Genomic DNA, 24,645 nt, shown 5'->3' with positions numbered 1-24,645 from the left:
GGGGGTCTGGCGGCAGATTTCTTTGACTTTATCATTGGAAATGCATCTGCTTTGAGTGTCGCAGGATATCCACACATTCTTGCCATCTCTGTCGTAGCATAGCTTTCGTCGGTAAAGTGTGCGGAACAAACGTCCTATTTCTTGAAAAAATATATGGTCTTTTTTTTGCAACATCAAGGTATTGACGCTTACATAGGTCTGGTGATAATGTTCCCCTTTAAAAAAAAAAAAAACACTTACCTTTCACTATTTGAGTAGCTTTTGTTCTGCCATTTGAGTAGTGGCGAGCGATCTCTGAATCCGGGAACATATCCTTCACGGATTTGTTGAAAATATCCGCAAATGAGAACAGAATGTTGCTTGCAAGGTGGCCCATAGTACTGTGTTGTCGCCGCCTTGTGCTTCTCTGACCGTTCATGAGAGACTATATCCATTCGGCCACAGTGTTATGGGTTATAGATAAACCTATGGATATCGGAGACATATATAATAGTCTCCTTTTCAGGTGAGAGGACACTAAAGGCAGCTCCAATGTGTGTCTTTCCCTTTTCCCGGCAAAACTCGAACACCCACTTCCTATTAACAACGTCACTTCCCTAGCTCTCCCGGAAGTCCCGCCCCCCGGCCACAGTCATTGGCTAACACCCCGTAGCCAGCCGCTACAGTATTAACGTGCCGGCTGGAATAAACACACGCTGAGAAATAGCTCCATGCCTGCCTACTTTATGGGTTATGGATAAACCTATGGATAATGGACACATATATATAATAGTCTCCTTTTCAGGTGAGAGACGACGCTAAAGGCAGTGCCTTTAAGGCACGCCCCCAATATAGACGTCCGGCTGGAAATCGGGAGATTTTCGGGACAATTGTTGTCCCGGGAGATTTTCGGGAGAGGCACTGAAATTCGTGAGTCTCCCGGAAAATTCGGGAGGGTTGGCAAGTATGATATCATATGTCAGCAACCAAAAGGAGGTGTTGTAACCTGTAAGCTGTTTTGTTAAGGTGTTGTTATTTTTATACCAAATAATACATTGCAAAAATCAGTTTGAATCGAGAATTGCGCTGAATCGAGTATCGATTATGAATCAAATCCTCACCCCGAGAATTGGAATCGAATGGCGATGTGCCCAAAGATTCACACCAATAACAATTTAATATTTTTATATATATATATCAAAGTTTAAAACATGAAATTTCATGTATTACATACATTTTTTTCTGTCAAAATGGAAATAATGAAAACATTTAGTAAAAAAGATGAAGTATCCACGTTATTCCCAGGCTTTCCGGCCACATTAAATGACGTGTTATTTATATATATTTATATATATTTATTTATTTTATATATATATTTATATATTATTTATATATATTTATATATTATTTATATATATTTATTTATTTATTTATACAAGCACCTTATTGCTTTTTTATCCTACACTACCATGAGCTTATGTAGCGAAGTTTCGTTCTTATCTGTGCTGTAAAGTTCATATTTGAATGACAATAAAAGGGAAGTCTAAGTCTAAGTCTAAGTCTACATCTAAGTGTCGGGCTGGATCTGGCCCCCGGGCTTTGAGGTTGACATGGGTGCTCGAGGAATGAATGAATGAATAAATGAATGCAGCTGCCAATATGGAAAATTATACAGCCGTGATCAAATACTTCTCTGAACTGGACTTTCAGACAAAATGGAGATGAAGTATTTGATTAAAACAATGTTTTCTTTAAATTATTATCATCTTAATGAGCAACCTGTAAGTGCTTAGAGCATATCAATTTAAAGTTTAAAAAAAAACAACCTCCAAAGGCATTAATGCCTCACCTGCTGTGAAGGTCAGTGCATGTAACTGATTTCCAATATTTAATCTCGCTTAGAATTTTTGCAGTAAACAAAATCTAAATATCAGTATCTTTCCTACCTCAATATCTCTACTCAGCTTGTCCATGATGATCTCCTTCTGCTCATCAGACACATAAATCTTCTGCATGTTGTTCATGAAGTCAACATCCTTGAAGGTGGGAAGCTCCTTGACCTGCAAAACACAGGACACTGACTGTTTTATTTGGCTTGCCCTTCATTTTCAGACAATTTTGAAATTGTGTTGTACAAATTTTGTAGGGTATTAGACGTGTGATTTCCAAAATCTAGTCCTGATTCTGGAATTTAAACAGTTAAAAAGTGCTTTTCGTAAGCCCGACTGGGGAAAACCCATTTTGTGTGTCTGTAACTTTAATGCTAACACGAGCATAGTTACGCATTACACATTTTAACAGCAACATCCTGCTAGGTAAGCGTATTCCTTGAAGAAAAACAAAATTATAAAAATTACAGCGCACACGTTTAAGATGTGTAGCAAAGCTTGATTGTCTTTGTATGTGCTATTGCTATATAAGCCTCTAAAGCAGTCATGGGCAATTACTTTGACTCGGGGGGCCAAATTTAGAGAAAAAAATGTGTCTGGGGGCCGGTATACCTATTTTCAGGAACACTAATACTAAACCTCACAATAATGTCTGATTGAATGCTAAAAACATTATGACAGACCGCCTTTAAAAACGAAATGGAATTTTACATTTTTTTACTGAATGAGACACCCAGAATGTACATGAAAATAAAGAATGTGGGATTTACAATATTAACTATGAATGATAAAACACTGAATATTGACAACATATGACCGTCACACACCATCTCGATCGATATATTTTACAATCAAGCGAAACGCAACAGAAATGCAACAAACACAGCGAAATATGGACGCGAAGGGTAAAAAAAAAAACACCTACAATCTGATATATCTGAGATATCATTAACCTTTAGAACTTTGTTGTAAAAATCTCCTTCTGCGTCTGTCCCTGACACCCGCATTTCAGGCTGGCCGCTCTGGAAACACTCTGTGGAAACGCTCCCCACCCACACTGCTTGGTGCCTGCTGTGACTTAGATGACCATAGTAACTAGTATATCATGCAAAAGCGCAGATTCCAACCATTGAAATACTTTGTATAGTTCAAGACTTACGGTCATTTGAAAACATCACTACACATCATAATGCCAGCTACAGTTTCCATCTTAAAGATCTAAAAAAATTATTTGGGAATGTCCGGCGGGCCAGATTGAATAGCTGAATGGGCCTTAATTTGCCCAGGTCCGCTCTAAAGTCACACAAAACTGCCGAGTTTGAACCACCGTAATGAAACATCAACGTACGTCACAAGTCTTTGGTTTAGCATGCTCTGAAGATGCTAAATTGTTCTAGCGTTTTGTACAATTTAGAATTCAGACGGAATCTTCTGAAATAAACACCTTAAAACATTGAAGTCAATAGTTTGTATTCAGTCACGAAACTTTTGAACGAGAGTAAACGAAGGGGTGGTCCACCAAACCAACATGGCTACTGTGCGGAAAAGGATCCGAGTACGCAAGGGATGTAGATGATCTTCTATTGCTCAGCTGTTGAGTGCCTGCTGACTTACTGCATAACAGTGTGGTACGCCAGCTGCACTGAAGCAGACAAACGGGCGATTCAGAGGGTCATAAAGTCTGCACAAAAAATCATCAGCTGCCCCCTCCCCTCCCTGAAGGATTTACACAACTCCCGCTGCCTCAACAGAGCAAAAAGCATCACCAACGACAGCACACACCCTGGCTTCCACCTGTTCGACCTGCTACCATCGGGCAGGCGCTACAGGTGCATCAGAACCAGAACAAACAGGCTCAGAGACAGCTTCTTTCCCAGAGCTGTCACCATCTTGAACTCTAACTTATAATAATAATTCACCCCTATACAATATCCTACCCTAATACCCTACTGTGCAATACTACCCTTTGAGTGCAATACGTCCGACACTGATTGTTCAAACTGCTACAGGAGTATTACACGGTTACTCTGCTGAGCTCTAGACAGCACCGACACTCAACAACAACACATAATTTGCAAACTATAATTACTGGTTTGCAAAAAATACTAGTGTGCCGCGGCACAGTGGTTGAAAAACACTGTTCGAAACAAAAGTGGTGGACCTAAACAAGACAAGCTAACTAGGGGGCTGGGTTTTATCCTTTACGAGGTTATGAAAAGCCACAGCAAGTAAAGTATATCAAACAAGTGAGGGACATTTTAGATTTTCCTCATATTTTGCGCTCATAAATAGAGTTCATTTCTGTTAGAAATATGATCAATTTTGCATAACTAGGGAGCTTTAAGATCAAACCACATCTATGGTTCTTGCTATCTCAGATTTCTGTTGCTTTTTCCACCTAATGATGTCTTCCTTCACTTGCATGGGTATCTCCTGTCAAACAATAATCAATAAAATAAGGCAGTGTGTTGCAGGCAAATCAAGCTGACTCCGGCTGTCGTTATTAATGCACCAGGATGAGACAGGATCATCATGCATGCATGAATTTTAATACGTTCTTGCAGGACTGACATGTCCTCTCATCTGGTCTCACCTTCTCTTTAAAACTTGCTTCGCGAGACACCAGAGAGCCCTGCGGAAAGGGAAGACCACAAAGCATGACTCTTCTACTTAGTGAAGCTAAATTAGACCTAGGCTCACACATGACCTCACAGAGCTGATGGCAAAATATCGATGTTTAACGATCCGCCCTATAATTTAATTGGACTGGATCTTGTCACGTTGCATCACTTTTCATATATTTATGCTTCTCATAGTTGTATATATATATATATATATATATATATATATATATATATATATATATATATATATATATATATGTGTGGGAAAAAATCACAAGACTACTTCATCTCTACAGGCCTGTTTCATGAGGGGTTCCCTCAATCATCAGGAGATTTTAATAGAAGCATTCACATACCATGGTTTATATAGGGCACAGAGTGCGTAGGTACAGGCTGGCGTAGGGGCGTGGTGATTGGCTCATGTGTTACCTAGGAGGTGTTTCCGTCTGTGACGGCATGCTGATACAATTTCGCTGCGCTTGTTGAGGGATGACAGGTCTGGACGGTATATAATAAACAGTTTCTCTTTCAAGCATAGGTTACATCTTTTATTACCACTATTGTAAGGTGTGCTGGATGCAAGAATTTGCCATGTTATTGAATATTCAACATTATTGTCTTTGAGGTCCCAAATGTGTTTGCTGAGTTCTGTAGTATTCCGCAGGTTTTGGTTTCTGAAAGAAGCCTTGTGATGTATGTGATTTTTTCCCACACATACATATATTGCGCTCTACCACGGTATCGAGCACTATTTTTTGGATAATCTTATTAAGACATATATATATATGTTCCGAGCGCGATGATGTCACGTTATCGATGGGAAATTGCATTTTTAGACAATATAATTTGCCTGAGGAGACATTGAGAGTAACAAGCGGTAGAAAATGGATTAGAAAGAACAGATTTTAAAAAATTATAATTAAAAAAAGAAAAAAGGTTTTCTTTTTTTAACTTGGGACTTCCCATGGCTCGTAGTTAGGGGAACCCCTGATATACAGTATATATAATATATAATATTACATATAGGTTATATTTTATATTGCTACTATGGTACATTTTTAGTCTACTTTATACCTACATTATCCTTTCCATCCTTACCCTTTCCATCTTTTGTAACTGAGCTACTGTGTGGAACAATTACCCTGGTGGATCAATAAAGTTTGTCTAAGTCTAAGTCTAAATCCAAGTCTAAGTGGATTGGACAGCTCCAGTACACGAGACTCAGAGTAGATTAGACTCAATCTAGAGCTGTCCTATCTAGACTTTGAGCATGAAATGATTAAGCCAGCTCGAATGATCGCAAAAACTGCAAAACAACTGCCAAACCTTAAAAGTAGTGCTGAAAAATAAAGATTTGCCAATGTCTGGCACACTATATACTGTCATCGCGACAAAATCCTCAACATTCTGAAGGATATTGCATAATCTATGCTTTATTCTACTTGACTAGTAAGCACTGGAAAAAGCACAGTTGCATGAACGAAGTGGCATGAAGGTCACCTACGTGAACCACCACACTACCAATGGCGCTGGCAACATGAGATGGACGTTACCTTGAGGTCGTACTTCCTGTGTACATGCAGTCTGTGGCTAAACATGTTCCTCATGACCAGCAGGTAGGTGTCGTCACTCTCCACTGTCACTCTGTACATCGCCAGGAACTGAGGTAGCAGCGTGCTGCCGTGACAGGTGACCACATGCTGGATGAGCACACAATCAAAAAAACACCTTAGTTAAAAAAAATAATTGATTCACGATGGTAATTATTTAGATTTTTTTTTTTACATTTACATATTTTAAATTATTTCTTTGTGTCTGCACTCTGTCCTGTTCACAAGATGAGACATTCAAGCACACTGTGTAAAAATAAGGGGGCCACACGCCATAGTCATGCTCTTGTTTTATTTTTATGTCATGTACCGCTTATGACAATTGGCCAGTGATGGGCAAGCTACTTGGAAAATGGAGCAAACTAAGCTCCGACTACTGCAACGCACTTCTTGTCGGGATCTCCAGCAAGAACATCCAGAAGCTGCAATACATACAGAATAGTGCTGCTAGGATCCTGATGAGAGTGCGGAAATACGACCATATCACACCAATTCTCAAATCCCTTCACTGGCTTCCTGTTCCACACAGGATTGAATACAAAGTCTCCCTACTAACCCACCAGTGCCTCCATGGAAATGCCCCCCTCTACCTCAAAGAACTACTCACCCCCAAATCCTCCACACGACACCTCCGCTCCGGACAGGCTAACCTCCTCCAACCTCCGAGGACAAAGCTACGAACAATGGGAGACTGGGCTTTCTGCTCCACCGCTCCCAGTCTGTAGAACGCTCTCCCTGACCACCTGAGGACACCACAGACTGTGGATGCTTTTAAAAAAGGTTTTAAAACCCTTCTTTTTTTTAAAGCCTTTTTTTAGATGTATGCATACTAGTTCTAGCTATTAGGCTGTTCTAGTTTTTATTTGTATTTATTTGTATTATCTTTTTATTTTTATTTATTTATTTAAAAAAAAAATGAATACACTGTAGCACTTTGAGGTTGTTTGCTCAATGTCAGTGCTTTTTACAAATAAAATCTATTATTATTATTATTATTATAAGCTACAAGTTACTCTTGAATAAATGTAGCCAAGCTACAGGGGAAGCTAACACTGGAGAATTGTAGCAAGTTACACGGCAAAAGTAGCTTGCTACATCAAAGCTGCATTTAATGGCATTTATATCTACGGGCCCACATGTATAAAATCAATGTTAATGTAACTGAGAGTGTACAAATGGACCCTTATACTCTTAACTAGTGTTGTCCGATGCCAATATTTTGGTACAGGTACCGGTACCAAAATGTATTTTAATACTTTTCGGTATTTTTCGATGCTTTTCTAAATAAAGGGGACCACAAAAAATTGCATTATTGATTTTGTTTTAACAAAAAATCTCACGGTACATTAAACATATGTTTCTTATTGCAAGTTTGTCCTTAAATAAAATAGTGAACATACAAGACAACTTGTCTTTTATTAGTAAGTAAGCAAACAAAGGCTCCTAATTTAGCTGCTGACATATGCAGTAACATATATTTTCCATTCTATTATTTTGTCAAAATGATTAAGGACAAGTGGTAGAAAATGCATTATTAATCTACTTTCTCTTTTAACATGTTCAATCTACACTTCTGTTAAAATGTAATAATCACTTATTCTTCTGTTGTTTAGAAATGTTACATTAGTTTTAGATGAAACCACAAATTTGGGTATCAATCCGATACCAAGTAGTTACAGGATCAAAAATTGGTCATATTCAAAGTCTTCATGTGCCCAGAGACATATTTCCTGAGTTTATAAACATAATATACATTAAAAAAAGACGAAAGAAGATGTTGTGATGCCAAAAAATATCAACGTAATCATAGTAGTATCGACTAGATACGCTCCTGTACTTGGTATCATGACAGTGGATGTTAGGTGTAGATCCACCAATGACGTTTGTTTACATTGTGACGCCAGTGTGTAGTGAAGCATGTTTAGCTATTCCTCGTCCTGCAGGGACTTCCCGTGGGCCGGATTTTGGATGCTGGGGGGCCGGATCCGGCCCGCGGGCCGTAGTTTGGGGACCACTGCTCTAAATTGAAAAAAAAATCACAATGGGAAAAAATATATATCTGAAACTAAAAAACATAATAAAACTGTAAAAATAATACTATTTTAATCTAAAGAGAAAAACAGAATCTCAAATAAAATATATGAAAATGAAAAATGAATTATATTTAACCTGAAAAAATGCACAGTTATTTAAATTTTAAATGTATTGATGTATTTTTCTAAATTCAATAATCAAAACTTAATTTTACAGTTTCAAATTGTATTTTTTCATGTACAAAGCCAATACATAGCATCTCGCTGATGCATGTGTGAGTGACAAGAAGAAAAGCTCTGAGGACAAGAGAGCCACCTGTTGGTTACAATGAATACATCTTTAGACCTCGACTTGTATCCAGAAGAAAAATATTGGTCTTATATTCGTGTCAGTACAGTATTTAAAATAATACAAAACCCAAAACCAGTGAAGTTGGCACGTTGTGTAATTCGTGAATAAAAACAGAATACAACGATTTGCAACTGAGGAGACCAATTTTTGAAGCTTTTCAGGTGGAATTCTTTCCCATTCTTGCTTGATGTACAGCTTAAGTTGTTCAACAGTCCGCGGTCTCCGTTGTGGTATTTTAGGCTTCATAATGCGCCACACATTTTCAATGGGAGACAGGTCTGGACTACAGGCAGGCCAGTCTAGTACCCGCACTCTTTTACTATGAAGCATTGTCTTGCTGAAATAAGCAGGGGCATCCATGAAAACGTGGCTTGGATGGCTCCAAAACCTGTATGTACCTTTCAGCATTAATGATGCCTTCACATATGTGTAAGTTACCCATGCCTTGGGCACTAATACACCCCCATACCATCACAGATGCTGGCTTTTGAACTTTGCGCCTATAACAATCCGGATGGTTCTTTTCCTCTTTCTTCCAGAGGACACAACGTCCACAGTTTCCAAAAACAATTTGAAATGTGAACTCGTCAGACCACAGAACCACTTTTCCACTTTGCATCAGTCCATCTTAGATGAGCTCGGGCCCAGTGAAGCCGGCGGCGTTTCTGGGTGTTGTTGATAAATGGCTTTCGCTTTGCATAGTAGAGTTTTAACCTGCACTTACAGATGTAGCGACCAACTGTAGTTACTGACAGTGGTTTTCTGAAGTGTTCCTGAGCCCATGTGGTGATATCCTTTACACACTGATGTCGCTTTTTGATGCAGTACCGCCTGAGGGATCCAAGGTCCATAATATCATCGCTTACGTGCAGTGATTTCTCCAGATTCTCTGAACCTTTTGATGATATTACGGACCGTAGATGGTGAAATCCCTAAATTCCATGAAGTAGCTCATTGAGAAATGTTGTTCTTAAACTGTTTGACAATTTGCTCACGCATTTGTTCACAAAGTGGTGACCCTCGCCCCATCCTTGTTTGTGAATGACTGAGCATTTCATGGAAGCTGCTTGTGTACCCAATCATGGCACCCACCTGTTCCCAACTAGCCTGTTCACCTGTGGGATGTTCCAAATAAGTGTTTGATGAGCATTCCTCAACGTTCTCAGTCTTTTTTGCCACTCGTGCCACCTTTTTTGAAACATATTGCAGGCATCAAATTCCAAAATGAGCTAATACTTGCAAAAAATAACGTTTTCCAGTTCGAACGCTAAGTATCTTGTCTTTGCAGTCTATTCAATTGTATATAGGTTGAGAAGGATTTGCAAATCATTGTGTTTTGTTTTTATTTACTTCACTGGCTTTGGGTTTTGTACATCAATATATTTTTATTATTGATATAAAGCTTTGAGTAATTCTTCAGCTCCTTTATAGTGAAGCATCTTTCGCAATTCTGGTAATGCTGTCTTGTACTATCTTACTTGTAGTAGGACAACGCTTTGCGTCTGCATTACCTGGTGGTACTCGGACAGGATGTTGTGCATCTCTGCCACTTCCTCGCTGGAGATTTCCTTGACCACCAAAGTGCGGTCATAGGACGTGAGCAGCAGGCCCTCACGGTGCCCTTCCGGGTCTTTGAGCGGGCGACTGCGAGCCAGAGACACCTGTGGTTGAAAACACGCCTGTCTTTTGAAATGCCGCGTTGTGCACGCTCTTTTAAAATGCAAATCATTTTCACTCAAATGCAAATGGAAGCACACAGCAAACTTGGGAGAGATATATTGCACAGTATATTTTCTGCACTATGTTATTTAGTGCGAATGTTTCTGCTCTTTAATTACAGTATAAGAACCCAGAGACATTTGTACTTAAAGGAAAATGATGGATGTATAGCCATACTTGCCAACCTTGAGACCTCCGATTTCGGGAGGTATATATATATATATATATATATATATATATATATATATATATATATATATATATATATATATATATATATATATATATATATATATATATATATATATATATTTAAGAGAAATACTTGAATTTCAGTGTTCATTTATTTACACATATACACACACATAACACTCATCTACTCATTGTTGAGTTAAGGGTTGAATTGTCCATCCTTGTTCTATTTTCTGTCACTATTTTTCTAACCATGCTGAACACCCTCTCTGATGATGCATTCTGCTTCGTCTCCTTGTTGTGTGCGCAGTTGTGCACTGCACTCTCTAAAAGCCGTAGATGTTATTGTCACATATGCATGTACAGTAGATGGCAGTATTGTCCTGTTTAAGAGTGTCACAACATTGCTGTTTACGGCAGACGAACTGTTTTACGGTAGACGAAAACGTGACTGCTGTTGTTGTGTGTTGTTAATGAAACTGCCTAACAATAAACCCACATAAGAAACCAAGAACTCGCCCTCGATCATTCTACAGTTATAATGTGATTGGGCAGGCACGCTGTTTATATTGTGGGAAAGCGGACGTGAAAACAGGCTGTCGACACGTCACTCAGGTCCGCCTGAATTTCGGGAGAAAATTTGTCCCGGGAGGTTTTCGGGAGAGGCACTGAATTTCGGGAGTCTCCCGGAAAATCCGGGAGGGTTGGCAAGTATGTGTATAGCACAGAGCAAGTGGAAAACACAGGGCAAGGATATTCAACTAAATTATTTCAAAATTATTATAAAAAGAAAAAAGATGTGCTTTCTCACCGTCCTAACCAACACAATCATACTAAAAAACATTCACTTTCTTGTTCAATTGCACCTGGTAGTCTTGGTCCTCAATGCCAAAGCGTTCACGGAGGTTTCTGAAGACTTGTGGACAGTACTCTTTGAATTTAAACAGTCCGGGCAGGTTCTCTCTAAGAGACAATAAACCACATGGGAAGAATGCATTCAATTTCTTCAACAACACATGAACAGGATCGGAGATTAGAATGTGTAGTTTAAAGCAGTGCTCCCCAACCGCTGATTGCTACCGGGCCGCACAAGAAATTAAAACAATTAAAATATATATATATATATATATATATTTATTTTATTTTTTTAATTAAATCAACATAAAAAACACAATATCTACATTATATATCAATATAGATCAATACAGTCTGCAGGGATACAGTCCGCAAGCACACATGATTGTATTTCTTTATGAAAAAAATAATAATAATAAATAATATATATAAATAATTTTAGAGTATAATAAGTCTCTTATCCTTTTTAATAACATTGTTATTCTGAAGGTAACCAACAATAAATAAAATACTTCTTACCATTAATGCGACTTCTGGTGCTGCATGGTTTTGCTGATGGCTTTGTAGTCGTTATTCTTAACACTGTGATTACCAGCGGAATTATTCATTACTTATCGTGTTAAGCAATGTCAGCTAAGATTTATCTGAGAGCCAGATGCAGTCATCAAAAGAGCCACATCTGGCTCTAGAGCCATAGGTTCCCTACCCCTGCTCTAGACTCTTTAGCGTGGCCCGAGGCTCCCTGGAGCATTTTTAAAGAAAGGATTGAAAATGGAAAAAGATGGGGGGAAATTATTTGTTTGTTTTAGTATGGTTTTTTTTTAGGACAAACATGACACCAACCTTCCCAACTGTTAGAAAGCCCACTGTTTAATATGTCTGTGTGTATGCTTCACTGATGAGAGTATTTGGTGAACATCGGGTTTTTTTCCTACTCATTTCGGCAGTTTTTGAACTCACCATAGTGTGGACTGTGACGCAACAGTTCGTTTACATGTAAAATCTTCCACTCCTTCTTTGTCTCATTTTGTCCACCAAATGTTTTATACTGTGCGCGAACGCACAAAGGTGAGCTTTGTTGATGTTATTGACTTGTTGGAGTGCTAATCAGGCATATTTGGTCAGTGCATGACTGCAAGCTAATCAATGCTAACATGCTATTTAGGCTAGCTGTATGTACATGTTGCATCATTATGCCTCGTTTGTAGGTATATTTGAGCTCATTTAATATCCTTTACTTATATCCTCTTTGTATATAATTTAGTTTTGCATGTCTCATGACACATTATTTGTATGTAATATTGGTTGCATTTCAGATAGTTGTTTGTGTGCCATGTTGTTCCAGACCACAGCAAACATTACCTAGCTTGCCAAAGATTGTAATAAATCCATTAGAAGAAGACAGCCTGCAGTTTCCTTTAACTTGGACACACACATCTATACCTTTGGCCATTAAAAGCCAGGAATTTCCACCCTCTGAGTAGCTTCTGATTTACGAATGGTTTCTAATGTTGTAAGAATGTGTAGAATAAATATTAAATTTTAACATTTCTGTCAACGAAAATTTGCTTCAGGCTGCGACACAGTTATTTTGATAGTAGGCTAATATAGCTAATATAGACACTTACATCATGTGTTGTCTTCATTATAACACTTATACAAGACTTTTAAAGTCATTTTTGATAGTAGGCTAATATAGCTAATATAGACACTTACGTCATGCGTTGTCTTCATTATAACACTTGTATAAGGCTTTTAATTTTTTGCGGCTCCAGACAGATATTTTTTTTGTATTTGTGGTCTAATATGGCTCTTTCAACATTTTGGGTTGCCGACCCCTGGCTTATACCGACATTGATCCCAGACGATATCAACAGGAATCATACATACTTTTATTATTTTGTAGTGTGGAATGTTAGAAAAGGCTTGATCAAGTAATGTTATTCAAACAGAGAACAAGGTTGGTATGAAAAACACTAATCTATTTACTAGTAAGAGTCTGGAATGGACTTATGCTGTCTTTAAGTTGAAGTGGAGTGGTAATTGACACCTGGTGGCCACAATAATTAAGACGCAGTGAGTTGAATGATGCGGACACGTTTGTTGCTGGATACTTTCTAATACTCTTCTGTCTTGGAAACTTTGTATGTGTAAGTGATATGCAACTATATTGTCTACATTGACACATATTGTGTGTTAGACTGCAGTATCATTCAATTAAGGATACTTAATACATTCCTGTTTTTTCTCCTTTGTGCTTTTCCTGTTCACCCTGCTCTGTTCTCTCTCTTGAGCACACATGGCACCAATCACCACACCCTACACTACCGATGATGATTCCACACACCTGTCCTTTGCTGGTGCTTTCCTTCATTCCCTCCATGAGTCCAGCCCATGCCAACCTTCCTCCTGTTAAATTATGTGCAAGTATTTTTTCATTGTTGTTTCTTTTGTTACTTTGTTTTTGTGCTTTTACCCGCCTTCCTACGTCCAGTTTATTTTGTACTTTGTTCCGGTAGTTTTTTCATGGCACTGGTTCCTCCACCCAGTGCAATTGGTCTTTGTTCCTTCCCTTATTTGGATGATTAAAGACATTTTTTTGAACTGTTACGTCTCCCTGTCTGTCTGGGATCCAAACTTTGCTGAGCGTGACAGCTTGTCTGCTATTGTGTGCTTAGCTGTTGTGTATCTGCTAGCTCTAATAAGCATATAGCCTACTATGTTTACCTTTTGGTAAATTACTTGACTAAAATGGAAGAAAATACCAGCATTGTGTGCTTATTGGAGGACATTTAGATGTTAACTGGCTGTCCAGCTTTGCACATTAAAACACTGAGATTAGGGATGTCCGATAATGGCTTTTTGCCGATATTCCGATATTGTCCAACTCTTTAATTACCGATACCGATATCAACCGATATATACAGTCGTAGAATTAACACATTATTTTGCCTAATTTGGACAACCAGTATGGTGAAGATAAGGTACTTTAAAAAAAATAATAAAATAAGATAAGATAAATAAATTAAAAATATTTTTTGAATACAAAAGAAATTAAAACAATATAAAAACAGTTACCTTAAAACTAGTAATTAATGAAAATTAGTCAAATTAACTGTTGGTTAGTACTATTAGTGGACCAGCAGCATGCATAATCATGTGTGCTTAAGGACTCTATCCCTTGCAGACTGTATTGATATATATTGATATATAATGTAGGAACCACAATATTAATAACAGAAAGAAACAACCCTTTTGTGTGAATGAGTGTAAATGGGGGAGGAATTTTTTTTGGGTTGTGCACTAATTTTAAGTGTATCTTGTGTTTTTTATGTTGATTTAATTTAAAAAAAAAAAAAAAACGATACCGATAATAAAAAAAAAACGATACCGGTAATGTCCGATATTATATTTTAACGCATTTATCGGTCGATAATATCGGCAGGCCGATATTATCGGACATCTCTAACTGAGATTATATCAAAGCAAAACCATTAAATCTCATACTGGTTTTTTTTGTTTTTTTGCTGATATTGCACCAATATCTTACGCAATAATGGTATGAATTATAAATTAAGGGTACATTTTACCATTATACTTTGTAAACACCATATGTTTGTACTATTTCTTAAACTGGCTCATATTAAATGACATCACATGACTAAACATATTTTATTGTTCTTCCCAAGATTGTTAAATGACCTGGATTCCTGACCGGATTAAAGGATTACTGAAAGCGACTCAGTTTTCCAGTCGCACTGCTCAAAAACTCACACATGGAGAAATGATTGCTTTGTGTGTTTAGTGAGCCTAAAAAAACCCTCTGATGTACAATATCTATTTACCTTGAACTCTACTTCTTCCTACTATGTTGAATCATGTGATGTATACTTTAATGTAACATTGCTATGCAAGTTGTACAGTAAATTAAATCAAACCATCACCATTAACCTTTAATGATGTGCATGGTTATATGATTATATATATATTTATATATATATATATATATATATATACATAATTAATATATTCTCCTATAGAAAAAAACTACTTTTTGCAATACGCTTTTTCTTGCAGATGCATCAATCCAGACGCCCCATTACAACACCACGGTGTGCCAAAAGTAAGTTATGTTGTCTGGCCCATACTTCTGTATCGCCCAAAAAAAATGTGTTTTTTTTAAAATTATATTTGTGTGCTGCATGTCAACAACATAACAAAGCTCCACAGGTTGGACCATATGATGCCATAAATGTGGAGGGAAATGAGTGTCTCTGTCAATACGTGGTCCTTGGGGTGTTGTGTTTTCCCGGAATGCAAAGGAAAGTTGGCGCAGGCAAGGCGTGAATGTAAGTACATCTTTTATTTTAAACACTAACAGACTACAAAAAAAAGGAAACAAACAAAAGGCACGTACAATGGCGGAGAACAAACTTGACTAATGAAACAAAACTTGCACAAAGGCAGAAACTATGAACAATAAACAAAAACGTACTTGGCATGGAACTATGGTAACATGAAGACAAACAGAAGTAGCAGGGGTGTCAGAAGTAGCATGGTATGAAAGGATAGATAATGTCACCAGGATGATCTACAGACACAGACAGGCTTAAATAGAAGTGACATGATCAGTGAAAACAGGTGCGTGACTCAAAACGTGAAACAGGTGCGTGACATGACAGGTGAAAACTAATGGGTTGCTAAGGTTACAAAACAAGCAAAAGTGCACAAAGAGTCCAAAAACAAAACCGAACATGACTAAAACAAAACATGATCACACAGACATGACAGTCTCCATGTTGGTATACATGCAAAAGCCTTATTTAAATAGGGCGGTCTGCACAACTTATGCAAATCGGCCACTAATAGTTTGGACATGCTATTAAGCACTTATTTGGTTCTTAGATCAGGCCCTAAAGTAAGGGAGTCAGGTGTCTACTCAAACGAATAAAGCATGCGACATACTACAAAATTGTGATTACTTTTTTAGTAAATAGAATGCATGGATGCTAATGACGATATTGAGACATAAACAGGAAGTGGCTACCTATTGGTGCAAAATTTGACCGTTCATGAGGAAACATTTGCATGTGAAAACTCAAACCAAAATACACTACAATTTTAGATAATACACATATCGAACCAGTCAAATGTGTATTGGCCTGTATAACTTTTGTGTACAAAGTTCCTAAGGTGAGGATGACTCATTTGAATAACAGGACTTAAAGTAACATGAAAGGGACAAGCGGTAGAAAATGGATGGATGGATGAAACATAGTATGACATTATTACTAATAGCATGTTGAATTTAAAGCACATTACAGTGATTTTGTTTTAAATTATTTAAAAAATAATCAAATACATTTGTACCTCGCCACAAGACGCTTTGAAATGTGCGGTACTATGGTTATTGTGCTTTGCATACATTTTGGGCTGGATTAAAAATGTTCAATAGTGAAAATGGCAGAACTGAAAGTATCAATCTCCATCAATTTTCTCCTGCTTGGGGTCGCGGGGGTGACTGTACAATAGTATTTATGTGGGACCAAACCAATCAGAGTGTGCTGTTCAGTATCATGGCCACTGATTGGCTCAACTTCAGGCAGCATTACTATAATGAAGTAAGAGACTGTAAAGGTGACTAAAGTGTTTTTATTTCATGTCTAGAGGTCCAAAATCATTCTTAGATGGTTGTAAACAGTTTTTGATATGCTATAGTTATAAAAACAACATTGGATTTATTTGTGTAAAATAATTTACCAATGTCAGACCTGGAGCCAATTAACACCAATAAAATGAGGGTTTACTGTAACACACGCACACACACACACACCAAAATAGGTAACAGCATTGACTGAGATTTTCACCACGTCCCCAAGAGTTAAAATATCATCGAATAGACAGAAAAACACCTTTGCCTATTATGAGGATCTGATTGATGTTCCTGTGGGTCATGTGACTTGTGGAATATGTGTTAGGGTAACAGGGCTGAGAGAAAACCGAGAAACACAATAAACTTAAAGTATATTTTGGATAAGGAGTAACACAAGGATGTATAATGTATATTTTATATAAAATTAATTTCAATGATTATATTTCATTTTGAAGTCTGATTTAGGAATATATATATATATATATATACTGTATATACACACACACACAGTACAGGCCAAAAGTTTGGAGACACCTTCTCATTTTAATGTGTTTTATTTATTTTCATGACTATTTACATTGTAGATTGTCACTGAAGGCATCAAAACTATGAATGAACACATGTGGAGTTATGAACTTAACAAAAAAAGGTATACACACATATATGTATATATATATATATATATATATATATATATATATATATATATATATATATATATATATATATATATATATATATATATCTTTTTTTTGTTTGTTATGTACTTAACAAAAAAAAGGTGAAATAACTGAAAACATGTTTTACATTTCTTCAAAATAGCCACCCTTTGCTCTGATTACTGTTTTGCACAGTCTTGGCGCTGGAGCGTGGGCCCATACCTGGCCGTCGCCGGCAGCGAGACGCGCTTGGAGGTGCGCTCAGCGCGGCTCCCATATGATTGCGCACTGGTGTGCGTCTGGGTCGTGACAGCGTGGCACGCGAAAGTCTGTGCTGCATTGGATCAGTCTCCTTTCTTTAACAGGCAAAAGCTTTATAACCTCACCATACCTGCCAACTTTTGAAATCAGAAAAACCTAGTAGCCAGGGTCCAAGGGCCGCAGGCCCCGGTAGGTCCAGGACAAAGTCCTGGTGGAGGGTTCAGGGCTTCGCCCCCCGACGCAAAATGATTATTAGCATTCAGACAGGTTAAAATGTTGCTAAAACCATCACTTTTCTATCAGTCACAGTGACTTTTCAAAACAAAAATATTACAGCAAAAATCATATGGGTTGATTGACATGTTTATTCTGTAAGCTAACTTCAATAGTTTGAAATTATTTTGACAGTTAATGCCAGTTATCCTGTCAACCTTTCACAAGACTTCAATTTGTTAATTGAAAGTATAAACAGTATAAACACTTTTTACAGTAAACAAATGGTAAAACAGTACTAAACAATTCCATTAAAAAAAAAATTGGTGTCATTATTAACTTTCTGTCCAAGCTTGTATAGTCTACTGCCTTGTTCAATTGTAAAAAATATTCTGTGCCTAAAATTCACATTTCCATCACAATTATCATACTGTAAACATGGTAAGCTAACTTCATTAAAATTAATAGTCCTGTCAATAGCATGGAATTACAATTCAAATGTAGTTTTTTGTAAGCCTTTCAAAAGAATTCAAAATATGAAAAATTAATGAAAATTAATTTAAGCCATCAGACACTTGAAAAGTGGCACATCACATCTCTAATGTAATCATTTGAACTTTTCAACAGAAATAGCACTGCAAAAATATTAAGGACATACTTCTGTATTTTGGTAGTTATGCTGTCAACATTTAACAAGATTTCTTCAACTTGGACTTGAAAGCATAAATAGTATAAACACTTTTAACAGTATGTCGTGCTGTGAAATACAGCCGACAGGATTGCGCACCAAACACGAAGCAAGGCCAAAGCGCTGCATGGTGCAGGAGAACAACGGACTTCTTTCATTTAAGGTTTGTGATAAACCATCAAACTCATTCGTTAAAAGGACTCTATAGTAATATAAAGCGAATTTTTCTGGACATTATCATGCAAGAAAAGTTTATTTTTGGGACCGCGATCACCGCGTAATGATTTTTAAAGGTTGCATTACAAACATTTAACTGCCCCATGTGATCAGCCAGTGCGATTGGAAATCCATGCTCAATTATTGCCTCCGTAAATAAAACTTCGGGCGGGTGCGGGCGGGTGCAGTTCTGATCAAACGTTACATCGGGTGGATGGCGGATGGTTGACGACTTTCTGACGCGGTTGCGGATGAAATAAATTGCCTATCCGCGCATCTCTAATATATATATATATATATATATATATATATATATATATATATATATATATATATATATATATATATATATATATATATTTATTTATTTATTTATTTTATTTTTTTTTATTATTATTTTATTTTTTTTATATATAAATGCTATTGTTTTTATATCCTATATTTTAATTAATATACATGTAAATACATGTATATGTATACATGTGTACATATATACATATATGTATATACAGGTAAAAGCCAGTAAATTAGAATATTTTGAAAAACTTGATTTATTTCAGTAATTGCATTCAAAGGGTGTAACTTGTACATTATATTTATTCATTGCACACAGACTGATGCATTCAAATGTTTATTTCATTTAATTTTGATGATTTGAAGTGGCAACAAATGAAAATCCAAAATTCCGTGTGTCACAAAATTAGAATATTACTTAAGGCTAATACAAAAAAGGGATTTTTAGAAATGTTGGCCAACTGAAAAGTATGAAAATGAAAAATATGAGCATGTACAATACTCAATACTTGGTTGGAGCTCCTTTTGCCTCAATTACTGCATTAATGCGGCGTGGCATGGAGTCGATGAGTTTCTGGCACTGCTCAGGTGTTATGAGAGCCCAGGTTGCTCTGATAGTGGCCTTCAACTCTTCTGCGTTTTTGGGTCTGGCATTCTGCATCTTCCTTTTCACAATACCCCACTGATTTTCTATGGGGCTAAGGTCAGGAGAGTTGGCGGGCCAATTTAAAACAGAAATACCATGGTCCGTAAACCAGGCACGGGTAGATTTTGCGCTGTGTGCAGGCGCCAAGTCCTGTTGGAACTTGAAATCTCCATCTCCATAGAGCAGGTCAGCAGCAGGAAGCATGAAGTGCTCTAAAACTTGCTGGTAGACGGCTGCGTTGACCCTGGATCTCAGGAAACAGAGTGGACCGACACCAGCAGATGACATGGCACCCCAAACCATCACTGATGGTGGAAACTTTACACTAGACTTCAGGTAACGTGGATCCTGTGCCTCTCCTGTCTTCCTCCAGACTCTGGGACCTCGATTTCCAAAGGAAATGCAAAATTTGCATGGTTGGGTGATGGTTTGGGGTGCCATGTCATCTGCTGGTGTCGGTCCACTCTGTTTCCTGAGATCCAGGGTCAACGCAGCCGTCTACCAGCAAGTTTTAGAGCACTTCATGCTTCCTGCTGCTGACCTGCTCTATGGAGATGGAGATTTCAAGTTCCAACAGGACTTGGCGCCTGCACACAGCGCAAAATCTACCCGTGCCTGGTTTATGGACCATGGTGTTTCTGTTCTAAATTGGCCGGCCAACTCCCCTGACCTTAGCCCCATAGAAAATCGGTGGGGTATTGTGAAAAGGAAGATGCAGAATGCCAGACCCAAAAACGCAGAAGAGTTGAAGGCCACTATCAGAGCAACCTGGGCTCTCATAACACCTGAGCAGTGCCAGAAACTCATCGACTCCATGCCACGCCGCATTAATGCAGTAATTGAGGCAAAAGGAGCTCCAACCAAGTATTGAGTATTGTACATGCTCATATTTTTCATTTTCATACTTTTCAGTTGGCCAACATTTCTAAAAATCCCTTTTTTGTATTAGCCTTAAGTAATATTCTAATTTTGTGACACACGGAATTTTGGATTTTCATTTGTTGCCACTTCAAATCATCAAAATTAAATGAAATAAACATTTGAATGCATCAGTCTGTGTGCAATGAATAAATATAATGTACAAGTTACACCTTTTGAATGCAATTACTGAAATAAATCAAGTTTTTCAAAATATTCTAATTTACTGGCTTTTACCTGTATATGTATGTATATGTATATATACAGAGTACATGATTATACACATGTATATGTATATATATGTATATATGTATGTGTATATATATGTATATATGTATATGTATATATATGTGTGTGTATATGTATATATATGTGTGTATATGTATGTGTATATATATATATATATATATATATATATATATATGTTATTGTTTTTATATCCTATATTTTTATTAATATACATGTAAATAAATGTAAATGTATACATGTGTATATACATACATATATGTATATATGTGTATATATGTGTATGTGTATATGTATACGTATATGTATATATATATATACAGTATATATGTGTGTATATATATATATATGTATATATACAGTATATATGATTATACACATGTATATGTACATTTATGTATATATATATAAATATGTGTGTATATATATGTATGTGTATATATATGTGTGTAGATGTATATATGTATATATATGTGTGTATATGTACAGTATATATATACATATATATATATATATATATATATATATATATATATATATGACATGCTGTGTGCAGAACATGAATGAGATGAGCATACTTGTTGAAGAGGTGGTTGCTGACTTTCGCCTTGGTGCTGGCTCTGAAGTCATCAGGTAGCAGCATGACAGGTGCGGGCACCTGGCTCAGGTTGTTTGTCTGCACACAAGACATTTTATATATCATCTTATCAACATATCATTCACAACAATATTTCATGTTGCGAGGTGGACGCAGACAACAGCTGACATACCCACCGAGTGACTGACTCCCCACACCAGGACGCTCGACACAGAATCTCTGGCACGGAAAACCTCCACTTTCTGCTGAACAAAGTGCTTCATCTTGGTCTTGCTCTTGTGCGCCATGGCGCTCAGAGGGACGTGCGTGTTGCTCGGAGAGGACATGGAAAGCGCTCAGAAGAAGAAAAAAGCTTTTCTTTATAGCTACCCCCACCAAAAATGACCATTCCACTCCGGTGACGTCCTGCTTGTGCCAAGTCGGCTGGATGAGAAAGATCATGGAAGAAGTTTCTGCTGCAGGTTGGTGGCGCTGTGACGCAACACCTGCTGGGCAATACACTGAACGTGTTTTTTTCTTAATTGAATTAGGAAAATGTATTGATGATTTTCTTCTCTGGAAGATGAGTTTGGTGATATAAAAAATAAATAAGATCAGCAAAAATGAGAAAAACAGAGCAAAAAGGTTTAAAGTGTTACAAAGAGTTCATATCTTTGGCTTGACAAATAAATCTAGCTATTTTTAACTTTTAAAAATATGTCAAAGTGGCTCTGTGCATCCTTTGATTTGTTTTAATTAAAAAAAATATGTAAAATTAAAATAAGTGGATAAAAAACTTAGAAAGAAATGGGAGAAATAGAGCAAAAAGGCATATTGTATTGTACAGAGAAAAATATGAAATGTCCAAACAGGACCTACTCAGTGGCCTAGTGGTTAGAGTGTCCGCCCTGAGATCAGTAGGTTGTGAGTTCAAACTCCGGCTGAGTCATACCAAAGACTATAAAAATGGGACCCATTACCTCCCTGCTTGGCACTCAGCATCAAGCGTTGGAATTGGGGGTTAAATCACCAAAAATGATTCCCGGGCGCGGCACCACTGCTGCCCACTGCTCCCCTCACCTCCCAGGGGGTGAACAAGGGGATGGGTCAAATGCAGAGGACAAATTTCACCACACCTAGTGTGTGTGTGACAATCATTGTTACTTTAACTTTAACACAAAGCTTTGACACACACACACACACACACACACACATATTCTCCTCCAAAAAATGCCTACCTCCTTAAGACCGCCCTTTCTAGATATATAGACATTTGTATTTACAACATTAATAATATATACAAACTATGCAAATATAAAAAAGGTAAGCTTTTAGTTAAGTATTTATTTTTTTATTTTTTGGGTTTGTAATTGTTTTTTATTCTTCATTTACTGCGTTATTACAGTATGTCTCTGTATACATACTTTTTTTTTTTTAAATTAATTTTAGCCAAAGGGGGCGCGTTTCAATTTCTTACGCACACTTGTTATTACATATGTTGACCAGAGGGAGAGCACTTCAAATTCTTACATGCACTTGATATTTCATATGTTGACCAGAGGGGGAGCATTTTTAAAACCGACACACAATCAATTTGAAAAATCCATCCTTTTTTGGACCACCCTAATTTTGATAGATTTCACCACAAGGGGTGCAAATGAGATCTCTATGTTTTTGTTTTTTGTAATGTGCTTAAGGCCGATGACAAACGAGCCACGGACCACAGATGGCCCATGTGCCGCACTTTGGGCAACCCAGCTGTAGAAGCTAACTGTTAATGGCCACTATAGTCTTAGTACCGTAGTGTATTTGTTCATGCTACGGTCACATATGGGACACGGGTTTGTCTTACGTCAGCACCGGAAGTCATAAAATCAGCTGTTCACCTGGCCGTTTTTTTTCGGGGATGTATAGGGAAGTCCTTCTTTAGCTGCCGTCTTGTTTTATCATATATTGCTGCCTTTGCACTTGTCAATGTTTACTTTTGTATGCACATTAAATCAACAAAAAATCCTGACTTTGGAGCAATGTTCACAGACTTTAGTAAATTGGCTCTCTATTAGATGCAATGGTTTTCTGTATTGGGACCATGATTTTGGTCCTAACTTGTTCACCAGCCCTCATATGGAAGGTACTTTTTCTTGTGGATGTCTCAAAAAGGGTAGAAATGCCAGAACACACACACACACACACACACACACATACACACACATTTAGGTTGATTGGCAATACTGGTCCTGCGATGAGGTGGCGACTTGTCCAGGGTGTACCCTACCTTTTGCCCGAATGCAGCTTGGATAAGCTCCAGCCCTCCCCGTGACCCCGAGAGGGACAAGGGGTAGAAAATGGATGGATAACACAAAGCTTTGACTTGACACACAAATGTGACTTTTATATATAAACATATATACAGTATATTGTCCGGGGTGTACTCCGCCTTCCACACGAATGCAGCGCTCCAGCGCCCCCCCGCGACCCCAAAAGGGACAAGCGGTAGAAAATGGATGGATGGATATATATATATATATATATATATATATATATATATATATATATCCATCCATCCATCCATTTTCTACCACTTAATCCCTTCGGGGTCGCGGGGGGCGCTGGAGCCTATCTATATATATATATATATATATATATGTATAAAACCATCCATCCATCCATTTTCTACCGCTTGTTCCCTTTGGGGTTGCGGGGGCGCTGGAGCCTATCTCAGCTACAATCGGGCGGAAGGCGGGGTACATCCTGGACAAGTCGCTACTTCATCGCAGGGCCAACACAGATAGACAGACAACATTCACACTCACATTCACACACTAGGGCCAATTTAGTGTTGCCAATCAACCTATCCCATATATATATATATATATATATATATATATATATATATATATATATATATATATATATATATATATATATATATATATATATATATATATATACACGCATAGATAAGAAATGGGAAACGACCCTACTTTCCGCCCAAGTGCAGCTGGGATAGGCTCCAGTACC

The 24,645-nt window shown here is 37.4% G+C and overlaps 1 protein-coding gene across 3 annotated transcripts in view; it reads right to left on the bottom strand.

The window, feature by feature from the left end:
* The window catches only part of LOC133570743 (phosphatidylinositol 5-phosphate 4-kinase type-2 gamma-like), a 33,296-nt gene extending 11,241 nt beyond the window's left edge, over positions 1-22,055 (bottom strand). For 2 of the 3 annotated variants that reach the window (XM_061923439.2, XM_061923438.2), the window contains exons 1-7: positions 21,822-22,055; positions 21,626-21,723; positions 11,265-11,361; positions 9,999-10,148; positions 6,046-6,192; positions 4,462-4,500; positions 1,926-2,039 (exon numbers count right to left, since the gene is read on the bottom strand). In XM_061923439.2, the coding sequence (XP_061779423.1) occupies positions 1,926-2,039; positions 4,462-4,500; positions 6,046-6,192; positions 9,999-10,148; positions 11,265-11,361; positions 21,626-21,723; positions 21,822-21,971 (795 nt within the window). In that variant the 5' untranslated portion in view covers positions 21,972-22,055. Of the gene's footprint in view, positions 1-1,925; positions 2,061-4,461; positions 4,501-6,045; positions 6,193-9,998; positions 10,149-11,264; positions 11,362-21,625; positions 21,724-21,821 lie in introns of all 3 variants that reach the window. The other variant, XM_061923437.2, reaches the window with a different exon arrangement.
* Between the last annotated feature and the right edge of the window lie 2,590 nt (positions 22,056-24,645).

The sequence above is a fragment of the Nerophis lumbriciformis genome, linkage group LG28 (genome assembly GCF_033978685.3).
Source record: "Nerophis lumbriciformis linkage group LG28, RoL_Nlum_v2.1, whole genome shotgun sequence".
In the NCBI taxonomy this organism is placed as follows: domain Eukaryota; kingdom Metazoa; phylum Chordata; class Actinopteri; order Syngnathiformes; family Syngnathidae; genus Nerophis; species Nerophis lumbriciformis.
Note: the sequence above shows the minus strand (reverse complement) of the source record. Positions and strands in the feature narration are given on the sequence as shown.